General features: G+C 42.5%; 1 protein-coding gene across 6 annotated transcripts in view; it reads right to left on the bottom strand.

Annotated features, from left to right (window-relative positions):
* The window catches only part of SPECC1 (sperm antigen with calponin homology and coiled-coil domains 1), an 83,551-nt gene that overhangs the window by 44,815 nt on the left and 14,179 nt on the right, over window positions 1-24,557 (bottom strand). The window contains exon 2 of one of the 6 annotated variants that reach the window (XM_082776553.1): window positions 22,884-22,983. The exons of 4 other annotated variants lie outside the window; for them this stretch is intronic. In XM_082776553.1, the coding sequence (XP_082632679.1) occupies window positions 22,884-22,929 (46 nt within the window). In that variant the 5' untranslated portion in view covers window positions 22,930-22,983. Of the gene's footprint in view, window positions 1-17,374; window positions 17,710-22,883; window positions 22,984-24,557 lie in introns of those variants that run through there. One more of the 6 variants, XM_082776554.1, reaches the window with a different exon arrangement.

The raw sequence follows: 24,557 nt of genomic DNA, 5'->3' as shown, positions 1-24,557 counted from the left end.
CCTGCTGCCCAACTGCGTGCCTACGGCCTTACACAGCCAGGCGACTTCATAAGCATCCCAAAACGTTTTTTGCACAGTGGGGGAATCTTGGTCCAGTTCTGCGACCCTCAGTAACGCAGGGTACTGACGGGTTAATGTTAACAACACCCCCTTTGCTCAGCATCTCTTTTGAAGACTGCACGAGGTTTATAAAACCCACACAAACAGGAGCCCCTCCTCCTCTCCCCCAAACAAACACACTCCGCAGCAGGCACAATAAACACCCGGGGACAAAGAGCAGCTGAAGAAAAGCCCCCTGAACACAGAGGCGCTGTGCTGGGAGGAGAGCACAGAAAGGGCTCTGTGATGGCAGGGGCACGATAAGGCCAGAGACAAAGGGTCCAGTGTTTACGGGAAGAGATAGCAGGGACAGGCTGGCCGGAGAGCCAGCAGCCCACACAGTTTCACGTTGTCATCTACATCTGGAGGCGCCGCTGTAGCGAGGCAGCACCGGGCTCCCCAGTGAAAAGTGCAAGGCAAGCAGGGACGGGAGCGTTCCCACTGCAGCTCAGATGGTTGCCGGTGCAGCTCCAGACCTGGGAACTCATTTCTCTTGTCACATCCGCAGGCTCTGGGCTCGCTGCACGTCCCGTTTCTTAACCTGGCACCTGTAAGCTGTACTCACTGAGCTCAGCAGACAATCAAAGCTCTTGGTGTTGATGCAGCTAACACCAGAAGATGATGGGCAGGAGGGAAATCGCATGGATTGATGCGACGTGTCGTTCCAGCAGTACAGCTCAGCACAGCTCCTTCCTGCTCAGAGGGAAAAGGTTCACGTGGGGATTCCCAGGGGTGCAAGACAGAGGCAAGGGCATGTGTCCACTGAAAACGCAGCAATTTGAGAGTCCTGACAAGAGGAGCAGTACTCACACAAGCTATTACCATACTACAGGCTTAAGATATAAGATATGCATTACACATGGCCATAGATGTTCTCCGCTGGAGCCCAAGGTGTGCTTTTAAAGCCTTCTGCTATGCCCTGGACTTTTATTCAATCTGAAAGGTTTTTCTACTGTCATAACGAAATCCCATGACAAAGCAAGTGCCCCAAATAACTCATCTGGTTTTTTGCACTGCTGAAACTAACGCAAGGCCATGACTGTCATCTGGTCAGCACATGACAGGGCAGTGTTGGATAAGCAGTGGGTAGTGTTGACTGGGCAGTATCACACACATTGCAACAAAGAACGATGCTGCTACACGCTGGGATGAACTGCACAGCACTAAGAAAAACACTTTTTGGAGAGAAACGTAGCAGTTCTGGTAGCAATGCCAGTGTGCCTTTAATTGCCACCAGCTCACAATCACAACGCGATCCAGAGCCAAGGAAGATATATACATAAGGACAGCCATCAAGCACATTTAACTGGGATTATCTGTACTTCGCTGAGCTTACTCAACCTGCCCCGTGTTTTGTGCCTCTGTACTCTGCTGAGTTGTTCTGTCATAACTCACAATGCATTTGCCATCTACCAGGAACCATTAACCAACCTGTGTGGTTTTTCACGATGTAGAAGCGTGTTTGTATCTTCCATCTTCCCCTCTCCACCCTACACAGTGCTGCGGAGTACTGAAATGCCAAAGAGAACCCAGAAAAGCAATAGCTCTCAGCACATGTTGATGAGAAAGCACCAAAACAAACATAGGCACTAATATAAAGTCTATTTTATGGATGGCTCCCGCTTGGAATGACCTTGAAATTGAGCAGCGTAGCGGTTATAAATGGAACCGGCAGCCCCACAGCCCCAGGCACCCGCTCTGCGGGAGCTGAATTTCGGGCTGCACAGTCTCCCGGGTGACCTGATTAGCTCTGCACCCCGCAATGGTTAAGGTCCAAGGGAGGCTCCAGACAGATGCACATCTGCCAAGCTGCAGAACCCAATTTTGGGTTGATTTATGCTGTTTTTTCAAGTGGCTGGAATCACATGGAAATACATTGTTGAGAAGACGCTTGCTGTTTTGAGCCGGGAAGAGAAAAAATAGCCTGCCCGGCATCTCAAGGGCAACATTTGGGAAAAATACCCAACCCCTTAAATATCTTCCCATTTGGTCAAAATGGTGCTATGGCTCCTCGTTCCTGTTTTCACCATTCATCCTCCCTACCCAGACTGTTAGCTTAACTATGCCCTTGATAAATTTGAGTCCAGCCTCCTCCTCACTGCCCTATGCATCCAAGCTCAGGCCGCCTCTTTCACCTCTGCCAACAATATATTTCCAATTCCCTTGGCACCGTATTTAAATTCCCATTCCCCCAGTGCTGCACCCAGCTTGCCAATGGGCTCAGCTTGCGTTCCTCCACTTCAGGAGAATGGGCAACTATTCCTGAATAATCCACTGGGAGTTATTTCCCGAAAATTTGTTTTGCTCAATCTGAGGTCACCTTACCATCACGTTCCCAGGTGTAGACCTCCTTCATTTTCAGTGCCTGCCACGCTATCCAGGTGTAAGGGATTAAACCTCAACATTCACATAATACTTCTAACTTTCACAATGCTTTAAAATCAACAACTATTTAATGCTCAAAGCCACGGATACAGGCAATTGTTAACTCCAGGTTACAGAACGGAGACCCACAGAGAAATGCCTTACCCAAGGTCACCCAGCAAGGCAGTAAGGATTTGGACCCTGGAGCTCCTGGCTCGCAGCCTGCTGTGCAGCTTCATTGTTTGCGCTGCTTTCTGCCAGGGGATACTTGCTGCCTTTCAGCTGGTGTCAGAAACAAAGTGGGACTTTAATGAGATAAAAGGTGACACCTCATGATGCTCTTCGGCCATTTTTAATCCTATTTGCAGCACAACTACATTGTATTCCACAGAAGGATGGATCAGGACTGCTCTGTAGTTTTTCCACATAATGCCTCTGATCTATATTTGATCTAAGCTCTCAACACCTGTTCCATCAGCTCCCAGAGGGCCATCCACGAGCAGAAGAGAATGGAAAAAAAACACGTCCTAGCCCCCAAGGTGGAACGGGTGGGACTGCTGTTCAGAAGTCAAGCCGTGGAGGTTGGCCCACGTAGTTACAGTCCTGGCAGAACAGGGCAGAGGAGGTGGCAAACATTTTGCCATAGTCACAGGGGGGTCACAGATGACATTTCGGAATGAAGATTCAGACACGTCTCTCTGCCTTTTCACACAACTCTCTGCCTTCACACTTTGCGTGCTCCGAGATAACACATTAGCACTGCCTCTTCAGTAAAGCACTAGCCTTGAAGTTAAATTTATTTTACTTGACTCTTAAGTAGAATTAACAGTTCAAATACTTGCTTCTCCACTCCCAGGGCAGAGGAAGAATCTCAGTAGGGAAGCGATTTCACCTGACCACAGAACCACCTTTCAGACTGTTCTGCATCCAATCTGGTTTTTAGACCTGGAGTCACTCCACAACTATTTGCCTCTGGTCCATGTGTCATTTGTGTCCCACAACCTGCCCTTTTCTTAATCCTTCTCTCCATCAACATATTAATAACCCAAAGGTTAATACCATGGGCTTCAGCTCTTCCAAACTAATATGGAATGTTCCATTTTATACTTTCTTCCTACATTTTAATTCTGGCAACTCTAAGAACAACAAAAGCACACTTTTCTTCTTTAGCATGCTTAAAAAACCATGTTAATAAATCATTCTTTCAAAGTTTGAGTAGGTAGTGATCCTCCTGCACTTACAGTTCATCTGTGTAATTCAAGCATGCTGATCACTGACTCATTTCAGAAAGCATTTCAGTCATGTAAGATTAAACCATGAAGACAGACGCATCTTGGGTGTGATTTCTTAAAACAATGGGTACCTTATTTGAATTGCAAGGGCAGCATAACATGAAATAAAAGAAAACTATTCACAGCACTCTGCAATGTTAATGTCATATGTTTCAAAACAGCCGAGTTTGCCTGCAGACAAGTTTGCACTCTCATGATCACCTGCTGCACTAGGACAGGCGCATCTCTTTCATTCTAGCTCCCACATTTCCAACAAACAAATTATTATGCTGTTTTGTGTTTCCTTGCCGTCCCTCCCACCTCAAAGTGGTTCTAAAGAGATAAAGACACAAAAGACGTCACAACAAGAAATTACAGGCTAATTCATAGCCTCCCTGCCAACAAAGACGACCGTGCTTCTTCTGTTGTTCTGGAATTCAGCTTCCATGAGCCAAGATTTTTTTTAGTACATTTTCCTACCCAAACATAACTCCCAGGTCTCAGATAGAAAGGTGATTACTGTGAAACCTTGAGGGAAGGTGTTGTTATACAGGCTACAAGCATTTAGAACAGCTAAATCAAGACAACACTATTACCAGCCCATGTTTGTACAGCAAATAAGTTATTAAAGCTCCCCAAACAATTTGACTTTGCTCTATCACACATAGTTCAGTTGAAATAGGTCCTGCTCATCAGTTTGGTTTTTCATCTTATCCTCTGGCTGTGACTTTGGTAGATTCTGGACTTTGCATCAACTGCTCCTCCCCAGGCTTTGCCAAACTCGTGCTGAGAGTCCACCGCAGACTGGTACCATACAGCAATGGGCAGGTAACGCAGCCAGGTACTCATGACTCATCTCTGTTCTTGCTTGTATAAGGTCCTATTACTATTTTAGTCTAATTGGAGTTTCTTATTTGCAAAACAAACCTGGGGCACAGATGTACCTTAACCCCACTGAGCTAATGACACCTTGTGAAGGAAGTCAAAATGCAGATGTCTGTCACTTCAGCCACTCTGTAGGTACATTTAAAACACCTTCCCTGACCTGAAAAATTTGACAGTACCTGTGGGAGACCTGTCCTCTGCTGAAGAGGTAGGAAGAGTTCAACAGATGGCTGAAGACCTCTGAAATGGCACCGAACATTGAATTGAACTGTCAGATTTTCACAACAGATCTACCAGCTGGTGTTACACGACGGGTAATAGCAGCTTTTAGGTGCTGTTTACAAAATTACTCCACTACCACTTAGGTGACTTCCAACCACACAATGAACTATGACTTCACACAAGGCATTAACGTGGGACTTTGTGACACCATCAATATGAAATTAGTGGCTGTCGAACCACGAAAAGACAGCGTTGGCCTGAAGCCACCACGCTCTGTTGACTCCCTGCTGTAAAGTAACACACATTGCAAGGAGCTGAGCCACATTTTCTGCAGCCTCATGAAAATTTTACTCTGAGTTGACAAGAACCTGATTAACCCAGGTGCTTAAAATTACTTTTCCAAAAGTGGCTAAGCCAATAACAGCTCCAACTTCAACTGAAAGCCCAGGTGAATTTGCAAATTACTTTCACCTTTCTTGCTCCAGAATTGCTCCTGTCTGTGACTGACACTGAGATTGATTAAGAGTGAACTAGGTATGTCTTTGGGGAAATGATGACTACACAGCACAAAAAGAAGGACTGGTGTACATTTGACTCTGACGTACTTTTCTCATTAGAAGATTTCAGAGTTTTGCACAGGAATCTTGTGCAAAATGCCTTATTTTCCCCTGCCTTTACATTGCTTTGCTTGAAAAAAGTTAACCAACTTTCCTGCTAACCAGGTATCTTCCCATATCCTCATTAACAAGAAACACAGTTTCAACATGAGAGAAACATTAACACATCTCATGGTGGCATGAGAAAAAGCATGCATAACTGCTGTAAAGGAGGGCAAATATAACAGCAATCCTCTACTGCTCTGGAGTGTTCATTTTACAGAAATCCCCACTGAGACAAAATCCCTATATGCGTTCTGCCATGTTATTTAATGTTCCTATCCTTAAACCTCTGGGCATGCTAACAGCAAGACAGCTTGATAATGAATACTGAATGAACGCATGTGACTCAGTCAATTTAGAAGGAAGATCTGAGTCAGTTTTAAGTGCTTCTTGGGGCATAGAACGAGAGCAGGACTGGATGCAGAAGGCCAGACTTTCAGAGAGGAAAATGTCTAAAACTTCTTGGTCTGCCACCAGCCTAGGTAAAAGTCAGGATAAAGAAGGATGTGATTGTATGGCAACAAACAATTACAGCTTGATCTGCTTGATCAAGGGAATTAGCTGAGTGGGTTACCTTGTCAGCATTTTCCAGTGAGAACACTGCTAGATGCTCCTTTGGGTATTCCTCAGTAACGCATTTTCCAGCCCTTTCAGGGTTTCCCTGCAGAAAGACAATGCTCTCTGCTACCTTTATGCAACAGCGAACAAAGCAAACCTAGGCTTGGCCACTCACGGTTCTCCTGAATGAGTCTGTTTGCAGAATATTAGTCACAGAGCCAACACCTTTGCAGGTCAGCAAATCTTTGGGAAGGCTCACTTGGACTCCACCTCACTTTGAAAGAGGCATGAAAATGGCTGCAGAATAACAAAGGTGGTTTTGATAATCTAACGCTAATTATACAGGAGCATCTGCTCAAATAATGCCTTCCACTCGCTTAGTAAACAGAGACTAAAGAGTAATTATAACGTGCACTTGCTTTTCTCTTTATGGGCCTGATCACACAGAGCTCCTCTCTGAGCAATTGTAGTAGGAAAAATCTCCTTACCCTGACAGACATGCCAGCATCTATACAAAGGGAAAGTCCTCTGAACATTTCTAATGTTAGCTGCTTAGGTTTTCTGAAAGTTTGTTAAGTCTCAAATGTGAACTCAAGCTTGGATATGTTTTTTTGTTTATTTGTTTGTTTGGTTTTTTAATATAGCACAGTTATTTTTTGTACTATATTTTTTGTACTGCTGATTTTACTGTAAGAATGAACATTTTTGCTCAGGAAAAGTGTAGGGACCAAAAATACATTTGTGAAGTACACTGGCAAAACAGACAAGATGCAAGAACTGTACTATCCACATCTGTCCTTAGCCAGTATTTCCCATCTTTTGCTGTCACAAATAAAAATTTCACTTCCAAATCTGCTCAGAGTCCATGAAGCATCCAAGGGGCTTCACCATGCCCCAAGCCTCCTGCATAAAGAGAACCATGAGGGTACCACTGCATTTACCTCTTACACGAAGTACACAACCCCCTCCTGAAATCACCACGTTTATCATTTCTGACAGTTTGGGTGCAGATTACGAGAGCGTAATTGCAATCCACCACTGCACTGCTTTGGATTTTTAGAGTACCCAGCAACCTGGCATAACAAACAGAGACATCCAAAGCAAGTGATCTAGCAAATGCTGAGAGAAACTCTATATCGTATGCTTACTGCGATGTCCTCCTGTAAACTCAAGCCTACTTTTTTGGGAACTGCTAATACCAGTGGGTCTGCCAAAAACTTAGTCACCTGCTGACTGTACCCCTTGCCTCCCCCCCAAAAGGATGATTAAAACATTCTGTATGTAACATTATCCCAACATTAATCTGGTAGAATTTACAGAAATCCAGCTAATTTCTCAACTGAGATGGCTGCAATGTAGTTTTCCCTAGGATAAATGACTGTCAGTTGGATTAAGAATTCCAGGATTTTCCTCGGTTCTAGCCTGCAGACAAGTAGATAATTCTCTTCAGCTCCGAAAATTACCTCCCTGCTGTTTTAGCCCAGAAATCTATTAGTCAGGCATCGCTGGGTTAACAGTAGGGACAAGACAGCTCTACTCCCATTTCTGGGAAACACCATTAAATTAGACAGAATAGCAGCTTTGAGTGTTTCAAGAAGTACAGGAAATTTAAAAAAACAAACAAGTGCTTAATGCAACAGGGTAAATTCAGTTAACTATGGCCGTCACAGAGTAGCAAGTAGATACATTCCTCTGTGTACAGTGCATATATGATGGCTGCCACAACTGAACATAACAGTCTGGTCTGTGTCTGGGGGGTAATGAGGAAGTTACCCAACACCTCCTGGTCCAAGGATCCAACAGGAAAAGTGAAAAGAACCCTGCTGCCTCCAGACACGTCGGGTGCTGTGCATCACGAAGCTACAAGACCTACCTGATGGATCTACAAGCACAAAGGGTAAGCAAAAAGCAATCCTAAATAGGAAGACGTCTGATATCGACATTTGCACAATTAGAAGGGTAACTCTGTCAACCTGTTAATTTAACCGTTCATTAGGCCACGCTGTGAATTGAATCAGGGAACTGATTTGGCTATAAAAATTATCTACGTGCTTTTTTCTCCTTCTCCTTTCTTTGTTAAAAACAGAACCTGATCTAATTCGTGTCCTTCCCACAAACACTTGAGCTTTTACCAGTAAGGGAGCAGCAAGCCACTACAGGAGGAATGGAGCAGCTGAAAATGCCTTTAGACAGCAGTGCTGTAGAGTGCTTTGTATTAGGAAACCATGACCTGAACCCTCCCGTTCAGGAATGCTGCCCCACGCTTGGCCAAAAGGCCATGGCTGACTGAGCCAAAATAATTTCTTTCCTTGTGAGTTCTCAAACCCTGCTAAATCCAGATAGAGGGAAGAAAAAGTGGATCAAAAATGAGAACATGAAAGAAGGTTCCTTCTTCTCCTGTAAATCAGAGGGCAGGACTTAAAAGCTGAAGGCCACTTTTTTGTTTGCTTAATATTTAATACCAGTAGACATTGCATTGGTATTGCAACTGACTTTTGTTTACTAAAATGTGACGACCACATAATAAACCCAGTTTTATTGCAGTTTCCAGCCTGCCTCAGTGAGGGGGTGGGGACATAACGATGATTTAGTTTCTGCAGCTCATCCACAGCTCAGCTCTGTCTGCCGAGTAGAGCAAGAAGGGAGCCAAGCAGCACTGTCCTGAATAGCTGACACTGGGAACTGGGCTGAAATCATTAAAACTCCATCAACACAGGATGAAACGCATCAAGAAATGAGACAGAAGGAGAGAGAGGAAGAAATCTCTAACATAATGAGATGTTTATCTATAAAAAGTTGCCCACTTCAAAGCAGGAAGAGCTTCGACTCCTCGGTTAAAAAAAAAAAAAAAAAAAAAAAAAAAGCAGCTTTTAATTAAAAGATCAGTCAAAGATTTTCCACAGTCAAGCAGCCTCAAAGAAACTGTGCGTGGAGGAGGCAGGGAGTAATTTCTAAGTTGATTAGTCCATTCTTCAAACTCAACAAGGTTTTATGAAAGCAAAATTTCTCAAAAATAGATAAGGATTGTGGAAATACCTTCAACTCCTTAAAGAGCATTGTCTCTTCCCTTCTGACACCTCATCAGCACCAGCTTTTGCTCAGGAGAACAAGGAAAAATGTTATCAGAGCTGTGTGAACCTTTGAATGAAATACACAGTAAGCCCAGAACTGATGGACTGTGAGATGGATGCTCAGCTTCGGGTCAAACAAAGCCACTGCCATGTACTTAAAGAGGCCTGCAAACATAAAACAAAGTCTGTCTGTACATATGTCTGCACGCTGCTTTAGCCAGATAAAACACGCCGTCTTCTGCACACAACCTTCCATTGTGTGAGGGTTTAAACACCTTTAGAGATTTACATCTTCTGCACCAATTTTCTGGAGCACTCTTTCCGTCCAAGAAATGATATTTGCAGATAGAAATGAGTATGACACCACTGTCTTATCCCAGCACCACAATAGCAGCATTACTGCTGACGTTACATGGGAACAAGGCAGACACATTTCTGTCTGGTCATATAATTATTTTTATGCTTTTCTTTTTGTTTTCTGAGAAAACAAGATTTTGACAATTCTGCCTAGAATAAAGAAAACTTGACTTCCATTCCACAGGCTGCAGTTTACCAACCATTTTATAATGGCACCGACAGGACCACAGCAGATCCATCACAGTCACTCAGCTGGTGCTGTGAGCTCTTTCCCCAGCTGGGGAATACCAAACCCTGCAACGGCTGGTGTTCATGACAGCTCACTCTCATCCCCATTTAGCAGCTACTAATTGTGACTAATGGAACTATCCTTGAGCTGGTTCTTTTCTGCACAAGCATGGAGAATTACCTTCACTTTATTTTAGATGTATGTTTTTTTTTTTCCTATAAGAATAAATATTCAGATATGCTTTGGAAGGTCTTTCCCTTCCCTGTCTTGCAGAGAACTAGGTTCCTGCCAACAAATTCATCATTATCCACACCCTTGTAAAACATCCCCTACAAAAGCGATTACATGAAGAATAATTATATGGTATTATAAGAATTTCTACATCTTCATTATAAATGCTGCAATGTGAAAATGGCAAAAGACCTTTAGGATGTTAAAAACAGGGAAGGAGACCCCTCTAGATACAGAGAAGTCACCTTCGCAGTTTAGTTCATGTTAATTTGTACAAGTTTACTTTGTACATATTAATTAAAACAGCTTTCTATCCTTAGTGTGCTAGGGGTCTTCTCCAGCCAGCTGGACATGAGACAGTTCAAACTGTAAGGGGCAGGATGAAAATATGCTCGGTCTCTTCCTCCTCTATGGCATTTCAAAAGCATCGCCTTGGTGCCTTAACATTTCCTTTACACACCCCTATCAGAACAGCCGTAGGTCAGGGTGGTTTGCACAGACCTATCTAAAGGTAAAAGGTGAGACGACCTTTTACCTATAAAGGGTAAATAAATCAAAACTAAAAGGCTGTCAGGAGATCACAGCGTCTTACAGGCTCTTCTGAATTCAGGATGCCCACTGCATCCAGAGGCAGAAGCTGTGTGGGAGGGCCGTGCCCTCGAAGATTAAGTTTGCTCAATAACCATTTTAAATAGCCTTCACGTTTATTTCCAGATATCATCTTGATTTAGAAGAGGATCAGACCATGGAAAGCAACCAAATTCTTAAATTATAACCAATTACCATTCATCAAATTATGCGTGCAACTACTAGCTCACTGCAAGTCAAAAAGTAAAGCAAATTATTCTGAATATTGTTCACAGATCATGGCAAAGAAACGTGAAAGTAGGGTTAAGGATAAACTACAGTTCAGCAGGGGAAGAAAGAGGAGTCAGCCAACGTAAGTACAATATATATCAAACTATTAACTGAACCTTGTCCCTACAGCCCCTCTCCATAATTCAATAAATATGACTTCAGCGAAGTAACTGGTCAAATTCTTACTTGGTTCACTGGTGCCCTACTTCCACTGATCACCTTTAACAGCAGCACAGTGTCCAGAGGGACAAGAATGAGGGGGAAATAACTCTTCCCACAAGATACTGACATGTTTACTTAGCCTCTAATACTTTTCCTAAGCAATTGAACAAATTCAGCTTCAAACAAAAACTAGGCAGTTCTCACAGCTTAGTAAAAAACAGAACATGTGTCCGTGGTTCAACACATCCCAATGCGTACTCAGAACCGAACCCTGCAAACTCATGTTAGCCTTATTTTTTCCCCAAGGAGATATTTTTCCATTCAAAAGCAAATTTGCCTCAAACAGCCTTGTATTTAAAATTTTGCTGTTGATAAATATATACAGCTCGGTAGTTGTGATTAAAAGGATGGAAAACTGCAGTTCTGCCGTCGTTCTGTAGCCTGCAAGAATTGACTGCTGAGCGCAGATCATACAAGGACAGAGTGCTCTGCTTCAGAACACGCGATCCATAACTATCGATGCTTATGGAAAAACATTACTGCTCCATGAAAAATAATAGATAGAACATTACAAGAGGTATTTGTGAACACAAGTTTACTTTAGATTATGGGAGAAAAGAAGGTGATGCATGGAAAATCTCACAGCGTCTGTCATCAGAGATCTTCAATTTTATATAACCTTTAATTGTCACACTCAAATTCGCTTGGATACACAGTATGGAAAAGTATGAAAAAATAAAGGAAGTACCAAAGATTTGTCAGCCTGAAAGTGGCAGTCTGTTCACACACAAATTAAGTCTTCTTCAGCAAATACTGTGCCAATGACATCAGACGGGTATTTGCTTCAGTGTGGCAATTTTGTGTTGTTCTGAAAGCTACATTCCCTGGGGGAAATCAGGAGATTTTATGAAAAATAAATTAGCAAACTAGGGGAGAAATTGAAAAAGAAAAAAATGCTTTGTTTTGCAGAATTAATAGTAGAAGCTCCAAAACGCAGGCCTGCTTCGCCGCGACCTCATGAATACCTGCAGGGCTCTGCAAGCTCTCAGTAGGAAGACCAAGATGCAACCCTTGCTCAGATTTCTTTGGCTAGCTTTGTGATTTTAAGATCTCGAGGAGCCAAATATAACCTAAACAAAAAGGAAACTTAGGTTTTTCTCCAAGGCCAACATACTCCCTGCTCCCCTCGCCCTTTCCCCCACCGGAGCCCTGCAGCATTGTGTCTGAACCACCGCACCACCACGGCCATCCACTGCCTGTCTCTGAGGAGACAATTGCAGCACATTAACTAAACCAATAAAACAGTGACCAAGAAAATGAGCTTTTACCTTTACTATTACCCTAGATCTACTATTCACAGATTCTAGACCACCACCAGCACAGGGGCAGAAGCACAGACTGCAAAGCTCTGGCCATAGAGGCAAGCTGTCATTGACCAGCTCATCCAGAAAGGCTTCCCAACTGCAGCAGCAGCTCTCTGCTTCCCTCCAAGAATGGTTTTAATTTCCAACAGCACAAAAATCTAACACAGACCGAAATACATAAACCACATCCTGCTGCCTGCCATGCCCTAGAAGTGCTTTTTGTAAGCGCTTTGGTCCTGCCCCCAGAGCAAGCGCTCCCACTCAGCTCATCCTCCCAGCCACACCGACTGTCAGAGCAGCCCTCGCCTTAAGAAGGAGAACTTAATGAGTCTTCCACTAATTTAGCATTCATTGGCCTCTCATCTTGGGATCAGGGGATCTAGGAACGATGCCTTCCACTAATTTGGCATTCATTGGCCTCTCATCTTGGGATCAGGGGACCTCTGATTATCACTTAACTCTGCCTCAAACAGAATTTCAGAGGCAGCTAGTTAGTCATAGTCATGACTAAATTTCTCTAAGAGGTCCATCCAACTTGTGACATAGTCTCTTGGCTGTACTCGTTTCACTGGCCTACAGAGCAGAAAACACTACCGCTATTTGACATCTGTTTGTCAGTATTTCTGAAATGATTTAATAATGTCACCCCAGTCGAGTCACATCACAAGACTAATCAACAGAGCTGGCCCTAACTGGCCTTGGAAGAGAGACTTAAGTCAAGTAGAAATTACCCTCTGGGGGAAAATAAACTTCTTCAATGCTGGTTTAATCAGCAGCGCGTTACTGCTCCGAAGAATGAAAGCATTTGTAAAACTCTCGTGCAAGGATGACTTGTGGGAGGAAGAGGTGACTAACGAATTAAACTATCCACTGGAGAGCAAACTGTGGTTGCTGGCTCCGCTGGGAACAAAAGGTCTACGGCTCGCTGCCTGAGCTCGAGGAGGACATGACTTGCTGTCGGTATTTCCATGAAAGCTGTTGTGTGATTCATTAGCTTTGCTGGCTCCACTCTCCTCCCTCCCTTCCCCCCACGGCATCATTAAACTCATCTGTTCTCTGGAGCTCTCGCTTGGCAGAAATGGTGTGCTGACATATAACAGAGTTAAAAAGAGTGGCTCCCATGTTTAAAAGGAGAAAGGAAGAAAAGAGGATGATGGAGACTAAAGGCAGCACCCAGAAAAGACAGGAATGCACTCCCCAAAAAAAGAAAATCAGAAATCACTAGAAATTATTTTTCTACAATACCCTCTATCTTGACTGAGTCTGTATGTTTTAAAGACTACGTACCCTACACTGAAGAATACCTTCCTCAAATGTAAAATGCAGCCACCCCTGAGCTAGGAGAAAACAGACATAAGAAAACAGATCAACACTGGCTTCGTGTATACACTGACATTTGATATCCTCATCCAAGCCATGTAAGCATGTTTTACAAATAAGCACAGATCCAAAAAAAAAGTCTAACCCTTGGATAACCCCACCCGTTACCTTGTTCCAACTAGAGAAGTTAACATTTCCCATTTGATTGCTCCTTTCAAAGTTTTTGTATGTATTGAGTCACTTTTTCCACCTCTTCCTGAAGATATTATTAATCGCCACATCACCTGCAAATGTTTAGAGGATAAGCAAAGCCCCACCACCACGGAGTCAACCCCTGTCAAAGAATCTTAGCACTCCTGTTCAGAAGGACAGGCTGCCTCACCGCTTCCAGGCAAAGTAATGTTTGAAAGCAATGTTTGAAAGCCTTCTCTCAGTAAATACTCACACACTGGATAATGTGTACTGCTTCATACAACTCCCATGAAATGTTCCAACAACTTCACAGGTGCTCTGGCCTGTGTTTGTATATATTAATGGTTCCTTCAGCTCGGGGCAGCCAGTCTCAGAAGCAGAAAACTATTTCTTCCAATGAAGTGCAGCAAGTAATTCACTATTGGTTTACATCCTTTTCTGTACAATTTTATAGGTGTTTTCATTCTAAGTACTCAACATGCTTAATAAATTCGAATATTCAGAACGCTGAGCTACAGCAGGAAGAGTTACCACTTCCCCACTGTGCAAGTAGGAGAGTTTGGCAAACATGATGCAAGCTTGGGTCACACAAACCAAACAACGTTCTTACAAATGATTCTAAAAATGGCTTAAACACATTTTAAATTACAAGTCAGGAAAAGCCTGTAGGATATAACAATATCACAAGTAATCTCCTTGCCACCTTTTCAGACACTCTTAGCAACAAGTAATGCAATGTAACAAGAGATACTTGGCTGTTAGAGAATCTCATAAACCTACTCAAACCAGAACCATTAGACACAAGTAGCGGATTACTTTGCAAGAAACACCTAATGTATGTAACATTCATTTTCTGTCTTCACCCCTCCGCAATCCCTTCCTCATCTAACTTTTCTTTCAGATTCCCCTGTACAGACATGTCAGCTTCAAACGGCTCAGTTTGGGACCAGTGGTTTCTTTCCTGTTCCTTGGCAGCACTGACCAGCCCACCCAGAACTCGGGGTTATCACAGCTGTATCTGTTGTCCCTGACTCTTGGCTCTTAGCTGGACAGTCAGGATCACCCACATGGGCACTGTCAGGCTCTGACCCTGTTGCTTCTGGACCCACCTTCTTTTATGTACAGTTTTTAAACTAAAATAGATCTTTGTTGTACAACTGCAGCCACGTTAGCCAAAAGCTGTGTGCGCCCACATCCTACTATTTGTATGTACACTCAACAGGAAAAGCTGCCAAAATGCATCATGCTCCCATAAGTATATGGAAATAAGTATTTTATTCGAGGTTACACGGATGCATTCAGGGTCAAACTTTTAAAGACTTCCGTGTCCAGCAATACCAAGAGAAGGAACAAATGTTTTAAAATCTGTCTCTGGTAACCCAAGATGATAAGTTTTGGGGTGGAAGAAATACAGATGAACCATGCGGTGTCTGTAAGATTTCCTGAAAAGAAACAAACGAGATGACTCTGAATATCGTAAGGGGAAACCCAGGTCAAGACTTGACTGTAGTTAAAGATGGAGCTCAAGTAAATACATCAATAAAGAGGCCCATTTCTGGGTCTTATTTTAGTTATTCTAAACGGACCAAATTTAGAATAACCACAATTATTCAAGAGTTACATGTTTCTGACTAAGAGCTGAACTAAGCTCATCCAAGCAGAAACAAAGCCAAACACATACACTGTCCATCTATCACACTCAAACGATGCAAAAACTTGTTTTTCACTTATTTGTCAAAAATGAACACAAATACTACTTCAGATGTCACCACATTACCCTGACTTCCAATGCCTGAGCTCTCACACACAACAAAGAATACATTGTCAGATTTGTTTTCTGTCAGCAGTGATGATCCTGAAACTTTTTTTCATAATTTAACTGAGTTTTGTGCATGTTGTTCAATACAAAATTCTCTCTCAGTATTTGTACCTTATGAACTGTGAGCACATATTAAAACAAGACTTGGTATAGCCTACACTTAAAACCTGAGAAGAGTTCTAAAAGTGTTTAATGCAGCAGAAATATAACCCTTTCCCCCTTCAAGGAATCACAGGACAAGATAAAACAAAGAATGAAAGATTTTCAAAATGCACAGGGGGTCTGTACACTCATTTATCATCTACGTTAATAACAATAAGCTGTTCAGATTCCTCCACTGGCCCTGAAAAATCACGGCCAGTTTTCCTAAACTCTGACTAGAAGTTAGCAGTGTATTCCCATGCCATTATCCATCTCCCCCTTAGTTTAAATCGGCATTATCCCTCCTGGAATTAAGGTAATGTGTTTAGTTTCAGCTGGACTTCTCCAGCTTGCAGTGGGATGACTGCAGATCCTGGGTTTGTACCAGCCATACTTCCTAGCCTGAACTTTAGGTTTCCCTTAGGGCAGCATTTCTGCTGGTGACTGGATACTGGCAGCTTTTGTGCTCTTCGTTAGCCTGCTGATTAACATACTGCTAGAGAGTTCTCCACTACACCTAACTGCTGTTCCAGCACTCACGGGCAGATCTGTTACGAGAGATCCCAGAGCAGCAATGCAGTGGTGTCTGCCCCTTGCTTTTCCTCACGATAGTAGAGATCAGGTACATGTATTTGCTTTTAAAACAACAGCTATATATCTAAAAGTGATGGAGAATCCCCGATCAAGCTGTAACAACTTTAACAAAATTTTGTGAATGGAATTCCCATGGAAACACTAAGGTGCAAAGTGCCAGGAAACCCAAGCGATGCCAGCTTTCTGTACGTTACAGCATTCTAAGCTCGAACAGAAACTAACCGCAGAGATCCGTGGGCCTACTGCTTTTCCTCACTCAGTATTAGAGGAGCAAACAAATTAAACCAAAGGGCAGCCAAAACAGTACTTCAGCATAGGGAATGAATTACTGTCTTTTCCTAGCGTATCTTACAGACATCTGGCACAAAGGGAAGCAGATATACCTGACGCTAGCTCTTGGCTTTCTGTAAAATCTGCTACTGTTTAACATGCAAAGCACTACACTTCTGAAAAGACAATGGTGGGAAGACTTCCACAAAGGCATCATTTTAAATTCTACCGCCCGGAAAATTTCAGGGCGCAGGCCACAAGCAATTATAAAGGCTAACACGCCGAGCTGCAGATCCTAGCAAGTTGCATGTACGTTGCAAAATAAGCTTTGGAACTTTTTAGCTGCATCATGCAGACTACATGAACTAATATCTGTCAGGCATCGAGGTCCCTCCCTTGTAGGCATTCCGTTCTGACCAGCAAAGGATTTCTTTCAGAAATTCCCTAAGGACGATGCTGTGAGCTCAGGTATGGAGCAGCAATGAATACCATTCGCAAGGTAAACGGCTGTAATTTTACTAGCAGGCTCCAAGCCCTCAGCATTATCTCTGACAACAGCCTCTTTTTCCGCTCGGTAGGACGCTGCAGTTAAGCCCCCCGCGAACAAAACCCCGAGCCCTGCGGTTACAGCCCCGAAAGCTGCAGGCAGCAGCCCCGGCATTTCTCAGGGGCTGGCCATGGCCAGGCAGCAGCCCGGCCCATACAGACCTTGGTCGTGTTCCTCGGCTCGCCCAGGCTGGTTGCCCATCTTCGGTCCCTGGCCAGCTCTTCCCCAGGCTCCTCTAGGATCCCAGCACCCGGCTCATGCTCTCGGAGGCAGACCTGCCTTTATCTGCTCGGAAGGTCTACGCTTCAGTCAACTTACAAAGGAAAAAAAAAAAAAACAAAAAAAAAAACAAACAAACCTCAGCTCCTTCCTAGTTCCTGGCACCAGGAACAGAGCCTGCTGCTCATGCTGGAGCAGCTGTGGCTCTCCCTCCTACCTCATTACAATATTATGCACTGAAGGCCGGCCTGTGCAGTTAATTAGCTGCCTGACTGCTGGAATAAAAGGAGGGGAGAAAGAGAGGCAGAGAAAAAGGGAGCTTGCTCGCAGAGAAAGAAAGAGCGACTCACCGAGCAGTGTAGGCCACTTAGAGGCAGCAGGAGCAAACTGCAGGCGGCTCAGGGAGGCACCGACTTCACCCAGCCCCTCTCCGGCCAAAAACCAAGCTCCACCACAGACCTGAACTTGCCTTGGAAAGGCACAGGACTTCTGTACCCCAGCACAGCCATATGAAGAGGACCCATGGCTGCAGAGGGGTCACTGGCTAGAGTGGTTTTTGAGGCATACACTCGTGAATTTCATCACAAATACAAACTACATAGCGTATCTCTATCATCAGTATCTTTTGATCATGCCTTGTAGAGCAAGGAGAGGTGCGTGAGGCTGTTCAATCCCCAGGGACGGGCCAAGTGCCCATCTTTCAAAGGAAGAACTCAAGATGCTCCTCGCTACCAGAGGAGCCATGACGTACATGGGAAGCGAGAACACAATGACTCCAGCAGTTTCCATTGCGTGGATAATTAACGCAGTCATCTTCTTCAAGTCTTGGTTTCAACAAGAGGGTTAAAAACAAATTAAAATAGCTCACTAATGTGTCTTAGGCTCAAACCAGACTGAAAATAAAGCATACAGAAATTAAGACAGCCTGTTGTGAATCCACAGTTTCAAATAAGAAAGGAGATTGTTCAGTAGGATAAAACCAGAATTTTTCTACTATTTCAGTGTAACAGGGTGAATTAGTTGTCAATTGTATTTTTTCATCATTCTTGCTCTGACACTTCATGGTTGAAGCTAAAAGCTTTCATACATCTGTCTATATTTGGATGACATTAAAGAAAACTCCTGTCTACTATATTTTATGACTTGTCAAGTACAAAATGCTTTGTTTAATGAATAAGTCCTATAAGTTCTGTAAAAAAGGATGACTGATGATGCATTATTTTTCTAAAAGTCATCTTTCAGTCTCTTAAACTTTGCATCCTATTAGGAGGTATTAAACACGCTGCCAGTTTTCTCAAGGGTGCAGATCTAAATGTCCTCCAACCACTCTTGATATCTATCTCCAAGGCAAAGATTTTCTTCTATTACAGATTAAAGAGCAACTTCTGCTTTTCTTCAACAGGATTCTCCAGAAGAATTGCATTAGTCAGTATAACCTTGGGCTGATATATCCTGCCACTGACCATTTATTATTTCATCAGCAGCTTTCTACTTCTGTAACACGGAGGGAATAGGGTATCAGGCTCCCAGTATAGTGTGGGATACAGTGTGCAGCAATTATAAAACATAATCACCATGTCAGAGCAAACACACTTGAAATCTGAACAGAAGTGTCCCGACTGGAAGAACCAATCTGCTATCTTTGACAACAGCATGAAACATGAGTCAGAAAATTCTGACACCATGATAGGAAGAATTACGTCAGGCAAAAGGCTGCAAGGCTAAGCCCATAGTGAAAGGTAGAGTGTGAGCTTTAAAATAAAGCTAGCCTGAGCAGAAACCACAGAGGCCAAGATCACCATTTATGAAGCCTGAAACTGAAACTGAGGGTAAGGAAAAAGGGATATGGCACACAACTTCCAGCATGGTTCATAGGTAATGAACTATGACAGACACATGGCTAAATCTTTAAGCAACCATTTATTATCTGAACATTTTCGCCTTTCTTCTCAGTAATAAAGGAATACAAAGAAGTGAATGAACAAACAATTTCATCACTATAATGTAGATGAGCTGGTTTTTTCTTAGGCACAAAGACTGACTCATCTTTTGCACCATCCACTTGTGGGACTGCCAAGCAAAATACACACAAACACGCCTTTTCTATACAGCAAGAATAGGAATGAATTACTCAAGGTGTGAAATACTCAGCTTTTTCAAATGACTAGTTAAATGACAGGACTTACTTGGCAGACATAACTCTCCTTGCATCCTGCTCGCACAGCACAGCAAGCAAGCATAACTGCTGAAAGTTCAAACCATAATCCATTGTCAAAAGAAGGCTGAAAGAGCTGCAGAATATTCCCAAATTTCCAGCAACCAAGGAACTGACAGCCCGTTCACATGGCTAAGACCTAAAGAAGTTACAGATGCTGAGCAGGACCTCCAGAGGTTGGACCTTCTGGTCAAGACTGAACTAAACTGAACGGGCCTTAAGTACGTACAGTGCTCATCAATGCCAGTGTTCACACCACCATGCTCTACTTCATTAACGCTGGAGACTTTACGAGCACTAATATTACTTATGAATCCATCTGAGATGTAGCTGTCAAGCCTTCCCTTTTACTTGATAATATTAAAATCTGGTGTAAGCCACAAGCTGCTAAAAAAAACAGTGAAAAAATAATAGAAGGAATGCCAAGCCCTCTCCCGATATGCATACTTGTTAGACCAGGCCAGCTTTGCATTCCTTTCCTTCCCTCCCTCCCATTCTCAAAGTGCAAACAGAATGGCACTCCGCCAAGGCAGTTTGGCTGTGATACGTTTAGGCCTAGAGACTGTGTGCTAGGGATCGTTTCTCTTCAAACCAGCTGAAGGAAAAGCTGATTATTAACCTACGGCAGGTAGTCAACACCAGGTTGTGTTGACTTTGCTGAACAACTTCAGCAGAGAAGCCTGAAAATGAACACAAACCAAGAGATCCTTGATGCGTACTGTTCTAGGACTATCCAAGCATGATCTCTTTTCTGTTATCTCTAGCAAGGCTCTTGTGATCTTCACAGTTTGCTTAGAGCTGTAATGGATCTTCCCTGTATGCGTTGGCTTGAGTCAATTAACTGTTAACAATTTAATGAGTCAAGTCATTACAGTCTAAGATTTTGCATTTCAGTATCCCTACCACACACTGAATCCTCTTAACTGGCTCAGGTCCTGGGGTTGTAAACATGTGCCAGTGGAGTCATTCTCAGGGAATATACAAAAGAGAGAAAAGCCTGTGTATTTCACAGCCTGCTGTAACAGAAAGTTGCCTGCAAAACATTAGGATGTTTTAATAAGGATTCAGTGCAGTAAATGTAAATTGTGCAGTACATTAGGAGAGCAGCAAAAACGACAATGGAACATACTGCAGACTGCGCTGTCAGCACAAGTTAATTCTCACCTGTTTAATAATGCAGGATGACTGCAGACAGTCTGTGAATGTCTCTCAAAGAAGTTGTTATCCTTAATGGACTCAGGTATCAGAAATCCCAAGTCACGGTAATGAATTGCGCTCACTCCATTCCTGGTTATAGAAGGCGGCTCATAACACACCCAGTGACAGAACAAAAGAATAATTATGCTAGTCAAGCCTCACATGCCACCTTTAGAACAGGAAGAGCATCAATCAGTAGATCTCCATAATTCAAGGAATCATGAGTCTGAGATCTTGAGCCAATAGTTATCAGAGTTTAATAACATGACTCTGATTTTTTATTAAAGAACTAGTGAGCTCCTTCTGCCCTACTGGAATAAGTGCCTGTTCTCATTAAGATATCCTACCACAGTATTTATCAAAACAGAACAAGAATCCTGAAGAACAGCCACATGAAGCAGTACCCATTCCAAGCAATGCCAAGATGTAGAACTGTCCATGGGCTACAGAAAAAAAAAAGAACAGAGATCAAAGAAACAGGGAAATTTAACATGGCAACAAATGTTGTACAGAAACTTTTTCCAGCAAATTATTTAGAGGTGAACAGATGCACTTAAGCGTGCAGGATATCATGAGGGAAAATTCATTGCAAGAAGAAATAAGAACAATTTGACAAATAGGAGACATCTAAGAAAACTGGAGATTTCAGCCCTTCTCTACGCAGCGCACATATTGTAATATATCATAGGTATAGTTTCTGTACTTGTAAATGTGAGGAGCTAGCTCCTTGGCCAGCATCATCTTTTACACCTTCATTGTAGGAAGTATGAAACAGTGATATTCTGAATTTTTCAAACTACTTACACAGTAGAGGCATGCAGAGTAAACAAAAAAAAACACCTCAAAAGACTGTAAAATACAAATCAATCAGATGCCATAAATTGAATGTGGAATGCCAAATCTGATCTACCCCAATTCTGGCCCTTTACATTTACAGGTTAGTGGGTAAAATCTCCTAAAATGGTGCTGAAACTTTGCCTGATTACTTCCTACCTAGGGAAATCACAGATAATGTTTTGTAACATGAGAGGTTAAGGCTCAGATTCACAGTTGCACCAACACCTTACAACCAACCATGCAGATGTGGATGTCAGTATGTGTATGCAGCTACATGTGGAGCTATGGATGCAAATGCAGACATATTTTTACATTGCACGCTAAATTCCTGCAGTACTTCTTGCCTATTTGAATGACATCTTGGCTAAGCTTCCCTCCCCTTCCCCCCCTCGCGTCCTCCTTTCCTTTTTATATCACTTCTTCATTTCTGGAGCTAAAAATCTCTTTCTCTTGATATAAAAGGAGAATTATGCAAAAGCTGTCTCTTGTACATGGAAAGGGTAGCAAAATGCAACCAGCTTTCCAGAAGAAGCTTCAAAGCATATTTATTGTTCCTGGGAAAGCCCAGATGAGATCAGTCATTTGGTTTCTGGTGAAGCCTCGTGGAACAGAATGCACCAGTCTCATTAATGTCTCTCACTCTTGTCTGTATCTTTCACAGAAATGAGACAGTAACGAGGCTGAATGCAATGCCCAGCAATCCTCTACAAACCTACAGTAGTCCTTTGATCTGTCACAGATCACAAAAAGCAGACCCTGTCAAAAACTGATGTATGGGGGAGTAGAAAGGTCCCAAGGTCAACAGAGGGCTGTCCTTCAAAAGAAATCACTTTCCTTTTTCCCCATTTTAATTGGGGTCTGTTAGCATCTTATGAAGAATTAAAACTGTCAATTAGATTTTGCATTGAATTTTTTTAAAAAAGCATTTATTAAGATAAATACTTTTGCTTGATTTTTTTTTGACCACATAGAAAAGGCTTTAGTCTGGATTAGCTTCAACCAAGTCTAAAGAGTTACCCCACAATGGAAAAATGACAAACACTGGCCAAAGAGACAAGTAGCAGAAAGAAAGGCAGTAATATTGATGGATTCCATGTATTATTCTCACGTGGGAACCTTGAAATGACAACTCTATAAATGTGCAGGAAGCTCTGAAATGTCTAGGCTGCAACATTTTCAATTTTGATGGGAAAGAAACATACCTAATGTGCAATACCGTACACCATCGTCCCTTCTAAAATCAACCATGATTGACCGTGATTCTGTGATTCTCTGCGATTTTCCATAAAATGCTGAGGATCTCTAGAAATAGTAAGTTAGATGATTATAACATCATCATTGATGATTTCCTACTGTTTCTAAGGCAAATTAAGTAGTTCTATATCGATTTAGGCTTTACATAGGATTAAAGAAATAGGCTGATGAAGCAGCCTGGGAAAACAAGCACGGCTATCTGCTATTTACATTTCAAGGATAAGTAATACTTCATGTTACAGCTGATATAAAAATCAATACAGTTGTGTGAAATGGGGATGCTTTCATACTACCCGTTCACAGCACCGCCCAGTCACAATTCCTGGTTCTTGCTCTTTTCTAATGTCCAGAATACACAAGCACAAGACTTTTTCCCTGGCTGTTGAACCTGACAGATAATAGCTGCTGGCACTGAAATAACAGCAAGGAAGCATATGAACATGATTAAACTAGACAGCCTTAAGGGAATTTTTCAGAAAGTGCTTGAATCGGGAATTTGTAAGGAGTGAAAGAGAACTGACGGACGGGATTTGGAATGACTTCTAGGATCTATTGAGCAAGTGATTTCACCTTTCTGAATGTCAAATTCTCTATTTGCATGCCAGTACTACCATGCAACGCTCTTCACAAAAAGTAAATGACCATATAAGAAGCTTTGAAATTCTCCGGGAAATAGCAGAATTTAAAGTTATTTGGCTTACAAACCTTGAAGGTTCGGAACCTGAAAAATCACCGATTGCCTGTAGTCCTAAAACTAAAGGAGAAGAAAGTCCTAGTTACTTATGGAGTTACAGATTTCTATATTTAAACATTTTAAAACAATTTATAGCTTCAGAGATTGGATGGCTTTACAAGTACATGCATTAAAATAAACATTTTCCAAGATTAGCAATCTCTTCCTTTTCTTCCTCCTGTTCTGCAATTTTTCCAGCTCTTTCCTCTCCTGACACGTTAAAAGCAATGCAAGAGCCCTGTAAGTGTGCTTTTTAACATAAAAACAAATTGATATCTCAGGGCATTGTATTGCCAGATATAACACTGTGGATAAGGAAGCTAAATCCAAGACATTTCTCCCTGTCTGTCATTTCCCATTACTTGGGGATTTCAAAACTGCCAAGCAGTGACAAAGCCAAACATCACAGCAGAGAACCCCCAGCCAGAGTCCTTCTCCAGTTCTTTTTACTCAACTCCACTTGCCAAGAACGGAGACATGAGAGTGGCCTCATCTTCCTTTAAGTTGCTTATGATTTACTGCGTTAGCTTCCAACGAGGCAGACAAGGGTAGCACATGTCAGCAAAAGGCAAGAATGAATAAGTTAAACTGCAGCAAGGGCAGCATACAAACAACCCTATTTAAACAAGCAATCTTGGTGTCAATTATTTATTATCTGCAGCATTTGGAACGCGTGCTATTGCTCAAGGTCACACAAATACCAGACAGTCACACCCAAAGAAGAAAGAAACCTAAGCAATTCTTTTTTAATTTTAGTTGCCATACCTGATTTTTTTTTTTTTTCTCTTACACAATACTGAAATACCAATTGAGTACCACCAGAACATACCTGGAACTCGTATAATATCCTTTCAGTAAACTAACCAAATCATTCACTTGAATAACAAAG

This window comes from Aythya marila (assembly GCF_965140915.1).
Source record: "Aythya marila genome assembly, chromosome: 20".
NCBI classification, from domain to species: domain Eukaryota; kingdom Metazoa; phylum Chordata; class Aves; order Anseriformes; family Anatidae; genus Aythya; species Aythya marila.
Note: the sequence above shows the minus strand (reverse complement) of the source record. Positions and strands in the feature narration are given on the sequence as shown.